Source organism: Taudactylus pleione, unplaced genomic scaffold (assembly GCF_031769625.1).
Source record: "Taudactylus pleione unplaced genomic scaffold, aTauple2 ptg000086l, whole genome shotgun sequence".
Taxonomy (NCBI): Eukaryota; Metazoa; Chordata; class Amphibia; order Anura; family Myobatrachidae; genus Taudactylus; species Taudactylus pleione.
This window is the reverse complement of record NW_028284488.1, coordinates 7,230,924-7,249,524: the sequence shown is the minus strand read 5'-3', so window position 1 is coordinate 7,249,524 and position 18,601 is coordinate 7,230,924. Positions and strand designations below refer to the sequence as shown.

Below are 18,601 nucleotides of genomic sequence, written 5' to 3'. Positions count from 1 at the left end.
AGGCAGGATCAAATTGACTGGTGTGCCACAATTGGCGTGAGGACCGAATTTAGGGCCTGATTCAGCAAGGAACGCAGTTGCTAATATGCGCGCAATCGTGCATGCATCACTGTGTGCATGTGCAAATTAGCAATTGTGTTCGGGAATTGCGATTGCAGAGGCTACGCAGATCCAGAGCAGATTGATTGACAGGAAGTGCTGTTTGTGGGTGCTGACGCGGGGGTGGTCAGGCGAACGCAGGCGTGCCAGCGTGTTGCAGGGGCGCGCATGAATTATCCACTCCGTGGCCATAAGCAGCCATAGCACTGATAGCGTGCGTAGCTGTTAGCAATTTCTGGGTAAGGTCTGGGCTTGTGCAAGTGTGCTTATGGGTCCGATGTTACAGATGCCCTAGTATACAGATGTGAGTAAGGGGAAGTGGGCGTCCTTATGTCAGGATGCTGTCGCAATGTGAATGCAAACATTTAAATAGCACCGCTGATATTAGCAACTGCGGTGCCTGCATATAAGCAGAATTGCGATCCGTATTGAATCAGGCCCTTAGTCCATACCTAGTTAGACATATTAAATACAGAAATAATGGGTAAAAATAGAAAGGGCCTGATATAGAGCCTGTTTGTCCTTTACGCACGGCCAGAGTTTTGGACCCAGCTTCACCAGTCTGACCAAGATTAGGTTTTTGCCTAGGTTTGAACTTTGTCATGGCCACACATTGTCACACAATCCCTAAAAATGGGGATACTCTTAAATTACACAAGTTCAAGGGCTGGCCCTATTGGAAATTGGCGGTCTGCCAAAAACCTGTGAGAAAACAACAAAAGTATCCTTGATGATTCATGCAAGTTCATCTTAAATCCAGAGCCTCTGTTTTTGCATGCAAGGGTGTAACATGAACTTTGTGGGACCCTCTAGAGGTAAAAAAAACATTTGCCCCCACACAGACCTCATTCAGGTTATGCCACACAGTATTACTCCTTATACACATTATGCCACGCAGTAGTAGTACCCCTTATACATTATGCCACACAGTAATGCACCTTACACTACACATCAATGCCCCTTACACATACTGCACAGTAACGCATATGCAGTGCATCTTGGTTGCTTGCGCAGATTTAAAACACTTGCCCCCGTTGTTCTAAATCCGTCCATGTCTGAATGAGGCCTTAGTTAGATGAACAGCCCATGTATAATAGATTAAATCCATAATCCAAGTAAAGCAATCCTCCAGATGAAATATTTTGTTAAACTTGCTTATATGGTGTAATGTGGTCTCAATGCCACAATATATGGATTGTCCACAGAATTAGGGTACTGTAAAAAATGTAAACATTAAACAATATATTATTTGGATACACCTGCAGTCTCTTAGGGGTATATTTACTAAGCTGCAGGTTTTTAGAAGTGGAGATGTTGCCCATAGCAACCAATCATATGCTAGCTATTATCTTCTAAAAGGTGCCAGATAACTGTTAAGCAGGATATGATTGGTTGCTATGGGCAACATCTCCACTTCTAAAAACCTGCAGCTTAGTAAATATACCCCTTAGATTGTTAAATAACTCAGGATAGGTATGGAGTAACAGTAGGCAAATAGTGTCTGTCTCTCCTCACATCCAGCATCTTGGTATGCTGCTGGTAAAGGGTACTTGCAACTGTTTGCGGCTGTCTGGTATTGTGACAGTGTCCTGCATGTAAGACGATTTCTAGGTGATGGTATGCGGCAATTAGTATATCGTCTGATATTAAGGTGGAGTGGATGGTGTCTCAGTGTGCCAGTGATCCCAGGCGTAGTATGGTGTCACAACATATGGTAGCATCTGCATGAGTTCCACACCCTCAGCGTCTCAATACTGCTAACAAGTTATTCTGTGGTTAGTTGCGGCGGTTGATTAAGTAGGATTGCCTTGGTTATAGACATGTTTTTGTGAATTTTAATGGATGGCTTCTTTGTTTAAGTTATAATTGAATACAGATGTGATCAATTAGTAGACCTACAATAGGTATATAAGGACTATTTGGGAATACACTTTATATGCTCCTGAGGGAGCTGGACTTCAATATACCCAGCAAAACGCGTTGAGCGCTTATGTGACACTTATTAGGATCTATCACTCAAGACTCCATTTGGATTTATATCCGTGACCCTGGACTGAATAACCCCAGTCACTGGCAACTACACAGAATATCCGGAGGAATTACATCGGCCCAATCATCTGCGGTAAATACTGCTAAGGACTGAACCAACTGTGTTATCCTGAACTGCTACACAGAATATCCGGAGGATTTACATCAGCCCTACCATCTGCGGTCAACACTGCTAAGAACTGAACCAACTGTGTGATCCTGAACTGCTACACAGAATATCCCGAGGATTTACATCAGCCCTACCATCTGCGGTCAACACTGCTAAGAACTGAACCAACTGTGTGATCCTGAACTGGTAATATTTGCTGCATGTATGGGTCCTATCATTCTAAAGGAGTTTGACTATTTTTGAGACTTATAGTTTCATGTGTGGATGCCCCACACAATCCATTTATTTCCCAATTGATTTATATTAATATTAGCATTTTCATGTCCTTTTAGATGTTCATTGTCTAGTTGATGTTAATAAACACATGTAATTATTTTATAGAAGCCATCCATTTTGATTACTCTAATTAGAGTTTAGTGATTTATGCAATGCTGGTATTTAATTCTTTCTCCATTTTTAGTCTTCTTAGGGGCTGACAACCTCTTTACCAGCTGCTCTCAGACAGCGCTTTGGCTTTTTATATATATTCAGCAAGCAGTCTAATTTACAGGAGTCTGGGAAGTAGTAGTGACAGACACCTGTATGGAGGTGGGGCCTAAATGATGTTGATAAACGGGCCTCACTGAGGTTCTAAGCATGTTGCCTCCAATTAGGTGCGAAGGAGACAAATTGCAATGGCATTGAAACACTGGCAACAGCACGTCAATTCGCCCCCCTCGCTGCCCTGATCTAACCCCGGACTCGCACATATTTGCTCGCAGCCCTATGTGGCTACGAACAGAAATGTGCGAGTCCAGAGGTACCATAAGTTAGGCATACAGCCACACTTACTAGCGGGCGAGAGTAATTTGTACCTACAGTAATTGGATTGATCCCTATGTTTCCTGTTTCATTTACTTATTTGAGTAGAGATATTTTTTCTTTTGCAGTTTTACGATGGATCGTGTGATTACACGTCAGTATGTGGAGGATTGTGCAACCATATTAGATGTTTTTCCGGTCACATGGAAATTGAAGATGCCTGGTCCTTACTATTGTGTTACAATGAAGATGGCCAGAATAAAGCACCTTGTTTTCGATTTTGAATCTTTAAAATCCAGGTATTTTTAAATATTTTTAATGACATGTAAACAAGTAAACTGAACATAGAAATAATAAAATAGATTTTCTTGTGCGCATCTCCTAGCTTAAAGCCTATTAATCTCTAACACTATCCCAGTAACCGCAATTTACCCATACAAAATAGTAGAGAAAATGTGGAACTACTAAATAAACATAAAAGAAAAGTATGTTTATAATTTTTGATAACATCTTCTATGTCATCCAAAACTGTATCCCCAGAATTAGGTGAGCATCAGGCAAGGAAAGTTTGTTTTATATATATATATATATTTTTATATATATATATATATATATATATATATTGTGATAGGATCACTGGTAAGGTGGTCTGTGACAGGGACATTTATCCCAGATTCCTGTCCTATGTGTTTAAAATCCCCAGGAGAAAGTCTGCGGTGTAGCAGGCTTGAGTCTTGGCTTTTTGAAAAGCCGGTTTGGGACCTGGGGGTTGTGGGTGAGAGGAGAGGGAGGGCTCCACCCACGGCCACTCCTGGTTTTGGTTCTCGCAGCCTGGTAACAGGCTTGTTAGGGTTCCCACCTGAGAGTGGCCAATATAAGCCTTGTGTGTTGAGGGCTGATTGTCTCACCTGGGAGAGCAGACAGGGAGTTTGCTCAGAGACACTTGAAAACCTAACTGTGAGTGTTGTGCTGTGCCTTTGTTGCTGGTGAGGGCATTAGGCCCTGCCAGGTTCTGGTAGTGAGGGAACCACCTGTGAAGTTAGTGCCCCGACAGGGCTAGGATTTATGTTTATGTTTTCTTTATGTTATTTCTGACATTGTACAATAAAGACTGGCGCCGACCAGCTTGTACTCGCATCCAGACTGGTGTGCTGCTTCCCTGCTGCTGTGTGTGTGTGTAAGGAAGGAGTCCCCTACCCAGGAGAGGGACCTCCTAATCTGACTGTGTCACAATATGGTGGAGAATGCGGGCACCCACACACACTGAAGTTGCAGCGAGAGGAAAACTTTCCGTTTAAAAATTAAAGGGACAGACACCCAATTTGTGAGTGTGGAAATAACACTGTGTCCTTGGAGTCCCATAGAGGAGGCGTCAGCCAATGCTCAGAGAGGCAAGGTTCAGCTTCCAATCTACACCCCAGGACAAAATGGAGGACATTATTAAGGCCTTGCTCCAAGCTACAACAGCTCAGCAGGAATCTACCAGAGCTCAGCATGAGACGAACAAACTTCAGCAGGAATCTACCTGGGCTCAGCAGGAATCCACCAGGGTGCAACTGTTGGCCTTGGAGACAGCCCAGAGGCAACAACAGGTCGCCATCGAGGAAACCCGCCAGGCCTTAGCGGAAAACAGCCAGGCCATAAAAGAGGTGGTACAGCACCTGGTCGCCCGGCCCAGAGATGTTAATACTGGTCCTCCCACCACCACTCACTCCGTACGAGCCAGTCACTTCCTCCAAAAGATGACTTCGGGCGATGATGTGGAGGCCTATCTCGCCGCATTTGAAAGAACGGCCGAAAGGGAGAGTTGGCCCAAGGAGCAGTGGGCAAGTCTGGTGGCACCTTTTTTGTCTGGGGAGCCACAAAAAGCTTATTTCGACTTATGCCTGGCTGATGCCAAGGACTATAAAAAACTAAAACAGGAGATCCTAACTCGCTTGGGAGTCACCACCTTTGTTCGTGCCCAACGGGTCCACCGCTGGGAGTTCCATATGGACAAGCCTCCTCGTTCACAGATGCATGACCTCGTCCATCTGTCCTCAAAATGGCTACAGCCCGAGACGCTGACGGGACCACAGATCGTGGAAAGGGTCGTGATGGACTGGTACCTGCGATCATTACCTGTGACTCTGCGCAAGTGGGTGAGCCATGCAGACCCTAAGTCCGCGGACCAGTTGGTCGAGCTGGTGGAGAGGTACGTGGCGGCTGAGGAGCTGATGAGTATGCCCTAACGAGCCCCGATGGCGCACCGGCGAACTCCCACAGACACTGGTAAGACTGTTCCAGGGGAGAAGGGTGCTGGGCGGTGGGATGTACCTAAGACTGAGGGTGTAGAACCTGGAGACAGGCCTGCCAGGCCAGGAAGGTTCTTGCCCCGTAAACGACTAGACATTAATATGATTCAATGTTTCCGGTGTGGTGACTTCGGCCATATTTCCGCTAATTGTTCACTTACAACTGAACCTATGCAATGTGATACTGCTCATGTCTACCGCAGGGCGTCTTTCTTTGCACAGACAGCCTGTACGGCTGACCGGCAGGCTGAGACTGATAAGCACATGTGTGTACTCACTGTAGATGGCAACCGAGTAGAGGCACTGTTAGACTCTGGTAGCTTGGTGACACTTATGAAAGCTGAGCTGGTGAACCCCTTGAGGCATAAGGGGAAAACTGTTGGTGTGACCTGCGTACATGGGGATACTCGATATTATGTTACTGCCGAGGTGAACATCGAGACACCATGTGGTTCTGCTATAGTTTCTGTGGGTTTGGTGCATGGTCTGATGTACGATGCAATATTGGGGAGAGACTTTGCTCACTTCTGGAAGTTGTGGGAAAGCCGTTTTGTTCCAGAAGTGAACAACCCCGATCCATTTGAGAAGGTTGTCGATGTAGTGGAGGAGGGAGTTTCTTCTGAGTCAGAGTTATTCCCTTTTTCTACTATGATTGGCGAACTAGAGAATGCGGAGCGTGACGGTGGCCTGCCAACTGATGTGCCTCCCATTGAGGTGGGAAGTGTTGTTGGGCCAGTGGATCGTCTGCCTGATTTAGAGGTCAGAAGAGAGGTCTTTGCCGCAGAGCAATTGAATGACCCTACTTTGGTAAAAGCCAGGGAGAATGTAAAAGTAGTTGATGGTAAACCCATAGACCCTGATAGTCCTTTGTCCTATCCCCACATGGTAATGTGTCAGGATTTGTTATATCAGGTGACTAAGAAGGGGGAAGATGTTGTGGAACAACTAATAGTTCCCAAAGCCTACAGAAGAACAGTGTTGGATCTGGCCCATGGTCATATAACGGCAGGCCATCTAGGGGTAGAGAAAACCACTGAGCGAATAATGCAGAGGTTTTTCTGGCCCGGGCTTCATAAAGAGGTATCTGACTTTTGCGCATCCTGCCCTGAGTGTCAGTATCATGCTCCCAGACCACATTTTAAGGGTCCACTAGTTCCATTGCCTATTATAGAGGTGCCGATAGTGAGAGAGCACCTGGAACAGGCTCAACAGGCACAGCAGAGGGTATACAACCGCAATGCTCGGTTACGCAGCTTTGCTCCTGGGGACAGAGTGTTAGTGTTGGTTCCCACTGTGGAAAATAAACTTTTGGCTAAATGGCAAGGGCCCTTTGAAATCTTAGAAAGAGTGGGACAGGTCAATTACAAAGTTTACCAGCCGGGGAAAAGAAAGCCGGAACAGATATACCATATAAATCTGTTAAAGCCCTGGAAAGATAGAACAGTACTGTCGGCCGACCGAGCCCCTCCAGTAAATCTAAAGCCCTATAGGTTACCAGTAGCACAAAGAGAATCGGTGTCGAAAGAAATTAAAAATATGCTAGAGTTAGAGGTTATTGAATAATCACATAGTGAATGGTCAAGTCCCATTGGGTTGATTCCAAAGCCCGACGGGAGTGTGCGTTTCTGCAATGACTTCCGAAAGTTGAACAGTGTTTCAAAATTCGATGCCTACCTGATGCCACAGTGGAGAAGGAGGCGTTGGCCATAAAGTGGGCGTTAGAGGCTCTCAGGTACTACTTGGTTGGAAGAAAGTTCAAATTGATCACTGACCATGCCCCTTTGAAGTGGATGTCCGAAAATAAGGACAGTAATGCGAGAATTACGAGATGGTTCTTGGCGTTACAAACTTTTAAATTTTCAGTGGAACACAGGCCAGGGGGCCTGTTGTCTAAAGCAGACGCGTTGTCACGCGTTCATTGTTTGGGGGCTTCAGTTGTTCCGCCACATAGGTCGAAACAAAGGGGGGGATATGTGATAGGATTATTGGTAAAGTGGCCTGTGACAGGGACATTTATCCCAGATTCCTGTCCTATGTGTTTAAAATCCCCAGGAGAAAGTCTGCGGTGTAGCAGGCTTGAGTCTCGGCTTTTTGAAAAGCCGGTTTGGGACCTTGGGGTTGTGGGTGAGAGGAGAGGGAGGGCTCCACCCACGGCCACTCCAGGTTTTGATTCACGCAGCCTGGTAATAGGCTTGTTAGGGTTCCCACCTGAGAGTGGCCAATATAAGCCTTGTGTGTTTAGGGCTGAGTGTCTCACCTGGGAGAGCAGACAGGGAGTTTGCTCAGAGACACTTGAAAACCTAACTGTGAGTGTTGTGCTGTGCCTTTGTTGCTGGTGAGGGCATTAGGCCCTGCCAGGTTCTGGTAGTGAGGGAACCACCTGTGAAGTTAGTGCCCCGACAGGGCTAGGATTTATGTTTATGTTTTCTTTATGTTATTTTTGACATTGTACAATAAAGACTGGCGCCGACCAGCTTGTACTCGCATCCAGACTGGTGTGCTGCTTCCCTGCTGCTGTGTGTGTGTGTAAGGAAGGAGTCCCCTACCCAGGAGACGGACCTCCTAATCTGACTGTGTCACAATATATATATATATATATATATATATATATATATACACCTTGTCCTCATGTAATACGTTTATTGCATAAGAGATTTCATATGCAGATCTATATAAATAGTATCCATGGCAGGCTGATTTATAACATTTTTGTTGCAAATTGCATTATAGAAATTAACAGGATCTCTCCACACTCCTAAAGATATTGCTTGTACCATATACTATAGCTCTGAAAAAGGACACTTATTATACAATTTATCAACGCAACAACTTTCTTCAGCTTGTACGGTTAGGGACTTCAGAGGCAGTGTGTATAAATTGTGTATAAGACGCCCGATTCACTGCTACCCACACACCACTCTCAGTCATCACCAGTATTGTCAGTCAACGTGTTTCAGTCCTCTATGGACCTTTGTCAAGACTGCTGTACTGTGTGTGTTAGATTTAGTTCCCAGTTAATTACTCAGTTAGGATAATCTACTGTATGTCTTCTTAATTGACGTCCTGCTTTTAAGTAATTTGTATTTGCTGGGTTTACAATCATTATTTCCAATTCAAATTATATTTCCATATAAAAATATTAAATAATTTTAGTTTTCTTTTCTCTGCTCTCTCTTGCCTGCTGGTATTGAAGTACGAAACAGCTGACCTCTGAGTAACTTAGTACAGGTTCTGCGTCACTTGATATAATGTGAGCGCTCACGTCAACTCCTAGTTGGCCACTGTTTGTGACCGATTAAAAGCCAGAGGCATGCATTGTCACGTCATGACTGTGTGTGCTACTGTGGTAACTCCTACATGAGCAGAAAGAGGAGGTTGAGGAAGTAGTGTCGGAAGTGAATGTTAATATGATTTTAGGGTTGCATAAAATCTGATTTAAAAAAAAAAATTAAAAATTAAACCGGATTTATTTGATTTAAATAGGATTTTTTATAAAAATAGTTTTTTTAAATAAAAGTTTAAAAATGTAAAATGTTTACTTTAAAAAATATTTAATAAAAAATCCTATTTCAATCCAAAAAAATCTGATTTAAGTCAAATAAATCAGATTTTGATTTTTTTTTTTTTAAATCAGATTTTTATGCAAACCTATTTTTACCGTATATTACATCCACTTGTTATAATCTGCAGTGGGCTCCACTACACTCGTGACCATTCCCTGCCTACAGCCACTAGGGTGCTGTGCTTAGGCAATACTGCTCTTCCGCTTCTGTGTCAGCTGCTAGATAATGGTGACTAGCATCCTTCCTACACCTGGTGCTGTCTCTCTTCGCAGGTGCTGCTGCTCTGTTCATTACGAGGAGACTGGTTCTCCATACCTCATCTGATTGACTACTAAGACGTTTTACTTTGCAATTTATGTTTATTGAGAACCAACAATGAATTAAATTGACAAGTCATCACACTTACAGATACCATAAATCGAATGAGAATGGAAAGGGGATAGTGGAGAGAGGGGAATGCAGCACAAATAAATTAGGACAATATGTTCTCCAAATTGTGGAAAAAGTAATCACATGATGAGATTGCCGTATCTGACAAAGGTGCTCCCAGGGAGTAAAAAACTAAGGGCCTGATTCAGACCCACTCGCGAGCGCTGAGCGCTCGCAAGCGGGTCGATGTTGCCCAAGTCGTGCGCATGCGCGAACCCGAATAACGACGGCCAAGCCGAATAACGACGCCTGTCGATGGTGATTGACAGCACGCCCCCTTTGGTGGGCGTGCCGGGGGCGTGGCTGCCCAGACGGAGGCGTTCCCATGGGAACGCCTACCGTCTAGGGCCGGCCCCACTGACATCACTAGTGATGTCAGTGGGAGTGCTTTTGGCTCTGATAGAGCCAAAAGCACTCCAGGGCTTGTGGCAGCGAGACCCTACTGCAAGCCCGATGGTTCATTTTGGCCGCTCGCTATAGCTGTGGGTGGTCACCCACAGCTATGCGAGCGACCAGGAGGCCGCTCCAAAAAGTAAGAGGGATGGCCCTGATTCAGAGCGAGCGCTCTGTCAGAGCGTCCGGCTCTGAATCAGGGCCTAAGGGCCTGATTCAGAGCCGCTCGTAAGCGGCCGCTCGTTCGTTCCGAGCGATGTTTGCCCAACTGCGTATGCGTACGGATCGTAATACGCATGCGCGAACCAGTCAGTGCGGCCGAAAATCGTTTGTTCGCTAAATAGCGAATGCCTGCTATTTTGAGTGACAGGAGGAGGCGTATGTGGGTGGTAACAGGGGAAGGTGCTTGAAAACGGGGAGTGGAGATCAGAAAGCAGGCGTGCTTAAAGGTCAAAACGGGCGTTTTAAGGGTGTGCATAATTAATACAGCAGCGTCATTGACCACGTCACTGTGTTATTTTATAGTCAGAACTGCTCGCAAGATTGCGGTAGGAAAAACCAACCACAAGAATAGCGAGCAGTTCATACACCTTTCGATGTACTCGATTAATCTAATAAATAGCGGACAAGACGTAGGATGCGAGCGGCCAGGGGGCGTATTTTACCAAAAAACGACCGCATGTTTTGTTCGCTCATTCAGACCTAGAGGCGTGAGCAGACCACAAAGAGCGAACGGTTCATTTGAATAGCCACCCCTTTTTTCTGAACGAGCAAGCGCAAATAGCGTCCGGCTCTGAATGAAAGAGGAAAAGGTAACTCCTTTATTTGAGGTACACTATGTCAAATGTATAATAAAAATTAACTTTTATTTATATTGATTAAAACGAAATTAGGCAAAAATACATTGTATAGCCATCATATTCAAATTAGGGATGTGCAGGCTCGGATAGGTTCGAGTTTGCACACCGAGTTCGGATTTTTCCCTCCAGGAATGATGATGTTTGTCCATGCAAGATGACGTTTAGCCTCTTTCTGAGTTCCGTTTTTTTGAAAGGAAAGATCCGAACTCGGCGTGCAAACTCGAACCTATCCGAGCCTGCACATCCCTAATTCAAATCAAATCAAACAACATAGAATATTAGCCAATAATCGCACCTTGTATAAAAATAGGAAGGTGTATTCACAATTCACATGTGTTTGAAAAACACCATTAACATTTAAATTGGCAGCAAAAAATACCAAAGTGCTAGTGCAATCATGAGTATCCTAGAATTAGCAGCAAAAAATACCAAAGTGTTAATGCAGTTGAAAATATCCTTGAGGGGATATAAAATTGATCTCAGACAATTATCAAATCAATATCTTCATTATGTATATGGCCAATAGCTGTTACCATGCCATGACATAATGGTACCACTAAAGTTAGTACAAAGTGCAAAGTGCAGAACTGCATAAGTCACGCAAATGTTGTGCAGAAAGTGAGAAAATATCCTTCAAATTAATATAAAAATGCATTGCAGGGTGGGAATAACATAGCTGGCAACTGATGAGAGTCTGGTGAAAGGAGAATAGAACAGAAGATACCTGGTAGCACGATCAGTGGGGAGAGGGAAAAATGTGCCTAGACTGCCGTCCGTGTGATCTGGAGTTCTTGTGTGCACAGGGACTCCCGTCCGAGGGTACGACTGAGACAAGCACATGGTTTCAAAAAGAGTAAACCTGAATCTCAGCGCACTATATGCCACCAGACCCAATAGGAAATGCTTAAACTGGAGATACCTCCATACATCTCTATTGGGTTAATCACTTTTGGCTTGGAGGAATCCATCAGTTGGCTAGCATACCTAAAAAGGTGAAAGAAGCAGTTGTTCACAATCAATGTCAAAAGGAAACTGTAGGACCCAGTAATGGATGACGAGTTGCAGGTAGAACAAAAAACCAAGGCAGACCAGGAGCAACACCTGAGAGAGACACTGTTTCTGTGCCTACCCACTGCTTGCAGACTCCCCACTTAGACTACTTCATGACCCTTGTAAGCATAGCAGCATATACTTAAAGAAAGTAAGAAAATGTGGCAATTGTAGACCTCATAAATGTTTACATCTATAGAGAAAGTCATACTTAAATCGAGGCCTTCCACTCGCCCACAGAAAATTTCTAATAACATGATGCAGGTCTGTGAACCAGTATGGTGGTATTGAAAAAGGGGCATCTGTAGAAGATACACAGGGCCTGCGCCCTGTGCCAGTAATGATTGGTGGCCCTTCTCCCCCTGCGTGCAGCTTTGCTGTGCACTCCCAAAAATAGTTGGGGTCACTTTTACATAAATCATGCCCTATATGATGTAATTTGGGGTGTGCCCGTATGCATGCCTCCCATATTACGTCATGCTGGGGGCAAGCCCAGCAATCCGTAAGCAGTTGAGCTGCCCCCAGCCGTCTCCTTGCACTGAATGTACGCCGTGCGCATCCACGCTGTATCCGTTCATCTTTCCCCGGGATCGCTGCTCTCTGCTTAGCAAAGCAGAGCTGCGTCGATGCGTGTCCCCAAACTCCCGACTGCCTGTGGGACACTTCGACCCGCGGGTGGAACAGCGGGATAATTCCCGAAAAATTTAACTGTCCCATTGAAATCAGAATGGTTGAGAGGACTGTGCCCCCTATGGGGTGGCGCCCCTATTCGATCGCACTAGTCAAATGTCCCAAGACTTGTCCCTGAAGATACAGTACACTTGGAAGCACATTCATCTTGATCATACCAATCCTCCCTGTCCACAAAAGAGTAAGGAAGGGAAATTGGAGGAAAACATTTAAGAGGGATGTTTATGCAAGAAAATAGATATTTAATATTTAAGATATTTAATCTGAGTGGGATGTCATGTAAACTGGACAGCACACTGAAAACCCTCACCCATTACATAATCCATGGTAAGGTTCAAATCAGCCGATATGGATAGGTTAACTTTAAATTAGAGATTTCCCAAAACATTGGAATTTGCTAAAAAAGAATAGGAATAGACAACACAGGAATAGTCACTATGGCCAAGAGGTCATCTGCAAACAGGACCAATTTGTATTCCTTATCCTTCACTACCATTCCTGCTATGTTAACATTCTGTCAAATGACCATCGCCAATGCCTACATACATAAAACAAAAACTAGGGGAGGTAGGGGACATACCTGACAAGTGCCATTGGAAATCAGTAACCGGCTCCAACGGATCCCCATTTATCTTAACATGGGCCGAAGGGGTGGTGTAAAGGGCTTGAATTCTTTGGAGTCTGATCCGGCCCAGACCCAGATGTTCCAGCACACTGATCAAAAAGTCCTAGTCTACCCTATTGTAAGCTTTCTCAGCAACTGTCAATAAAGGCATAGTAGTAGTCTCAAGATAGGATGCAGATAAGAAACAAAAAGATCAGATGGCGCTATCACTAAGCTGCTGGTTCAAGGAAGATGTCACTCTCCTAACTGGTAAGAGGTAAATAGAATAAATGAAAGAACCTGCGCTGGGGTCCCTGTCTTAACAGGGATAGCGTGTCTAATGAATACAGTGTTCTATAAATCATATGTGTCTCCACAAATCACAATAATTTGACACATATTAATACAATATACTGGCAGATAATGGGGATTGAGATTAGGATTATATACGGCTTGATTGAGAATAAAAAATGTATTTATTGCTGCATGTCACAACATAGGACATATATCACATAATGCATAAAATCAAATATAAAAATCCAAATTGAAAAAATTCAGAAAGTAGGAAATTATGTAAAATTCATAGGTATTAAAAAGAGTCTTAGTCCAAATTGTCTTTAACTGATACCCAATAAATGGCCCTCAATAGTAATATAATATGATTAGGGATTGATGTGTTTTAATATATGGCCAGTTGATTGATTGATTACTTACAGCACAGCTGCTGCATGTTCTCATTGAGATAGGGGTATTTAAACCCATGATTTCTGACAAAGGGGACTATGCTATTGAGGAAGCTGTGGGTTCTCCACAGTGAAACGCGTCTAGACTTATTCAACTGAGAACCTCATTGTGGACTTCCGGACCGCCATCCCTTATTGCACTCCAGCTGCATCGCTCCAACCAGATACCATCTGTGGGCCAACTAGCTACTCGTTAGGATGTGATATGCTTCAACAAAGCTGGTAAATATACATTCACAGAGCTGGACATTATATTGAGGACCATTTATTGGGTATCAGTGTTTTCATTAGACACACTATCCCTGTTAACACAGGGACCCCAGCGCAGGTTCTTTCATTTATTCAAGATAGGATGCAGCAGTGCTTAAAGTGGTCCTAGAGAAGTGTTGGAACTCACCCCCCCCTCAGCGTTTTGTTTTAATAAAAGAGACCGCACACGCCGAAAAAGGGGCATGGTCTTAAAATGGGCGTGGTTACACAATAGTATTCCCAATTCAAATTATGCCACACAGTAGCACAATCTCGATTCACCAAATTCACAGTACACCACATAGTAGTGTCCCTTATTCATGTATGACACACAGCAGTGCCCCTTTTACACAATGGCCACATTTGTGTCCCTTATATACAATGCCCACAGTAGTAGTGCCCCTAATAAACATAATACTTACAGTAGCAGTGCCCCTTATACAATGCCCACAGCAGTAGTGCCTCTTACACATAATGCCCACAGCAGTAGTGCCCCTTATGCAATGCCCATTGGAGCAGTGCCCCAGTAGTGATAGTGCCCCTTATGCAGTGCCCACAGTGGTAGTGTCCCTTATTTAGTGCCCCCAGCAGTGGTGCCCCTTATGCAGAGTCCCCTGTAGAAGTAATGCCCCCTGTAGTAGTGCCAATAGTAATGCCCCCTATAGTAGTGCCAATAGTAATGATCCCTGTAATAATGCCCCCAGTAGTAGTGCCCCCCAATAGTAATGCCCCCAAGTAAATGCCCCCAGTAGTGCCCCCAATAGTAATGCCCTTGAGTGATTGCCCCCAGTAGTAGTGGCCCCAGAAGTTATGCCACCAATATAAAGCCGCTTATACACAAAAAAAGCCCAAACAATACTTACCTTAAGCCCCACTTTCGTGTCCATCCGGCTGGCCACTCCTCGGTCATGACATCACTCCCATAGTGCACCGCGGGAGCTTGAACTCAGGTGTGAGCTCCAGCCTCTGGCTGGCGCTGTGGGGAGGATAACAAAATCTCAGCGGGCACCCGGCAAATGGATCCTCCGCGCTGCGCTGGGCTAAGGTGGGTCGGAGGAGGCAGAACTGGTTCCGTCTCCAAATAGAAGTGACGGAATGCAGTTCCGCTCCGTTCCGGCCCACTTTAATTCCTGGAATGCAGAGTGATTTAAGTCTAGGGGTGTATTTACTAAAATGCCGGTTTTCTAAACTTCAAGTGTTGCCCATGGCAAACAATAAGATTCTAGCTATTATCTTCTAGAAGGGACCAAATAAATGTTAAGCAGAATCTGACTGGTTGCTATGGGTAGCATCTCCAATTCTAAAAACCTGCACCTTAGTAAATATACCCCTAGGAGTTGCGTTGTTGTCTCAAGCCTAGCGACCAGTGAGAAAACAAACCTGGTCAGAATTAATCAAACTCAGTAAGAAAAGTTTAATGCGGTTAGCCATAAGCTTAGCAAAAAGCTTCTAGTCCACGCTCAATAGGGAGATGGGCCTGTAACTGGAACACTGGACTGGTTCTTCCCCTCCTTAGGGATGACAGTGATATGAGCGAGAAGGGACTGTGGGGAAAAGGGAGAGAGATCAATGACAATGACAAATGTCTGGAGCAGTAAAGCTCAAAAGGTCTTGTAGTATGCGATCATAAACCCATCAGTGCCTGGGCTGTTACATTCACGGTAGATTTAATAACCCCCCCACCTCCTCAAGGTAAGCCTGAATTGATGCCCTTTCACATGTCAAGTCTATACCACGCCTCGAACCCTCAGGTTATAAAGTTGTGAATAATACATTTGAAAGGCAGCAGCTATGATTTTAGTAGAGTTATAAAATGCATCAGATGCAAACTTTACCTGGGAAATGAATGTAGACACTCATTGAGAATGGAGATCTCTAGCCAACATCTTGCTGGGTCTATTACCCCACTGAAAGTATTGTTCATGACACTTATGTCCATCTAATTTAGTGTTGTCAGACATAAGAATGTTAGGGTCCTGATGAGCATCTGTGAGCAACTGGAGGCTCTCAGCGTAAAGAGAGGATGTGTGCAAGAGATCCAGGGTCCATATCTTCTACAGTAGTGCGTCTCTCCTGTTTATTATATATGCCCTCAACTGGAGGAGCTTGCCCCAAAGCACACACTTATGAACCTCCCAGAATGTGACCTTAAATGTCTTCAGTAAATAATTTATGGCAGTATAACACTCTAGGGCCTCCCCAATCTGCTGTTACAATAAGTATCTTGAAGTAGGAGGTCATTCAGGTGCCAGGAATAAGACTTGTGACAGGGGGTAGGTAATCTAACCATCAGCGGAGCAGGTGCATGGTCCGACCAGTACCTGTGACCAATTTCCGAACTGACTTTAAGGTGGAGAAACCTGTGTGACACAAAAAGATAGTCCAACCTAGTGTAAGCCTTGTGTGGGTGGGAATAAAAAAGAGTAGTCATGTACAGTAGGGTGATCAATATGCCATATGTCAACCAGTTGGTGAGTACTCAGACTTTTTAAAGTTTCCTGTTTGATGCACCTATTTTGGTGTTAGTTTATGCTACCCAGTGTGCTGAACCTGCAATTCTGTAAATACTTCTTTGTTGTGACCCAGATTGCCTCTGAATTCTGCTTCTCTAGGGCATGAGTATTAGTAGTGTTTTAATAGATGCTCCTGCTTCAGAACTATATTTTTTTGTGTAGTTTGCTTCCAGTGTTGTTTCAAAGTGCTCAGACTCCTCAACAGCTACACATACATACCCGCCATTTCCATCGGCTGTGTTCCCAGGCCTCATACCAGCTAAGTACTCTGTTTCTTTCACGGTAGGAACCAACTACCCTGGGACCTTTACAGAGTAAAGTCAATATCCTTTTGCGTGGATCACTGGTGAAGTCACTTTGTTTTCACTTTTCTGCTTGAACGAACATATAGTTGGTGGCACCTGCTATTTTGCAGATATTTGTGTCAGTATTGTCTGTTTGTGTTTTCTGTTTGCTTTTTCACCAGGAAGGGTCACCAGATCTTTCTGAAATGTTCTGCAGTTCTGGTGTTGACCAGAGGTGCTGCTCTCTGGTGAATCATTGATTAATTGTATCATGAGTTACACCTGTCTGCCAGCCTTATAGGCTGTTTGCAACCAGCATGGAGTGCTGGTCATTGTTTGTTACTCTTGCATTTTGTTTGGTCTATGTTCCAGTTCTGGTGACATTGGTGACATAGGTGCAACATTTTATTCCAAATTGGGTGGCTAACGTTACGCAATACCCTCCAGTAACAGCAGTTAAATAATTCAACACTAGCCTGTGTTGCACCAGTTCTTTTCTTGTACGCTTGCAATTCTCTCCCTGTATACCTGAATGTGTCATCATACATCTCGGTGATATTATCTGTCAATTTAGCAAGTTCCTGAATATATCTAAAATTGAATGTACCCCGAGCAATTCTGGTGGGATCCAGTGTGACTAAAACTTGAAAGCCAGTTGTCTCACTAATTAACTGAGTGGCTTTAGGCACATCAACAGGTATCATGTTTCTTTTGCCTCTGTGTTCATATTGCGTGTGAAGATATGGTGATGGTATGTTTTTATGTATACTAAGCATTTCAACATGTGTGAGGGTCATAACTTCTGGAAGTATTCTTCTCAAATAACATAACAATTACAATACTAAAATTGGTCAGACACTCCCCTGATTGGCATTGCACTCCTCCTGACTCCACTCCATCAGCACTGCCATCAGCTCCCATTTCCTCAATCGGTCCTCCATCACAGACACTGAGTATCCCCAAACAGATCATCACGACAAAAACTCTGGAAAGAAAAAGAACTTGGATGACCACAGCAGACCACTCCATTGCTGGAAGCACTGATCTACACATTTCTTTAGCTCAGATATCTCACCGTCACCTTTTTAATCCTTCCGGCACAAGCTCGCAATCGACAGGTCCACGTTATCGGCCTTGTCTCCGCCTTGTATCTCCACCGGTTGGTTAATCTCCCTATAGTGAGTGGAATGGACCCACGTATCTTCCTCGGCCACCCTTTGAGGATGTTGTATCGTCAGATACGGACCTTTCCACCGATCAGTCAAACAACCTGAGCTAAAAAAAATTTGGATCATAACAAATTCTCCAGATTTGACATCATGACAGTTTGCATTAGACATGTTAGTTAATAACACTTTCAATTTCGGTTATTCTCATTCATCTTCGTGAGACCCTGTACAGTAACCTCATTATCATATTTTCACATGAGGCTGCCTGTTTGAACAGTATCTCAAAGGGGGGCAAATAAAGGAAAAGACAGTCTGGGATAATCTTAGTGTTGTTACCCATCACCTTACACACGTTCTTGGAAACGTCACCTGTAAAATAAGTCTCCCAATCATTTTTAATAATTCTAGGGATATAGTATCTGCATACAGGTTCCTGCAATTAAATCTTGTTATTAATAGCTACTGCTCTAAATAATGTCTGGGCCACTGGGTTGGATAGTATTCCGAGTAGTCGACCTCAGCCTGGCATGGCTGCCGTTTATCCTTAGCAGCCTTGTGTCCTATAAGTGGGAGATAAAGCACAACAGTTTAATATCATTTAAACATGACCTAAAATACAACAATAAATCGTCCACATTTTACATTAGAACAGATCCATTGATAGGTTGAAAAGATTGTAAACAGTCATATAAGGCCTGGGAG

General features: G+C 44.1%; 1 protein-coding gene across 1 annotated transcript in view; it reads left to right on the top strand.

Annotated features, from left to right (window-relative positions):
• LOC148529145 (uncharacterized) overlaps positions 1 to 18,601 on the top strand; it is a 146,742-nt gene that overhangs the window by 10,700 nt on the left and 117,441 nt on the right. Inside the window, exon 2 of the mRNA XM_088468890.1 lies at positions 3,187 to 3,357. Coding sequence (XP_088325016.1) covers positions 3,194 to 3,357 — 164 coding nt within the window. The 5' untranslated portion in view covers positions 3,187 to 3,193. The remainder of the gene's footprint in view (positions 1 to 3,186; positions 3,358 to 18,601) is intronic.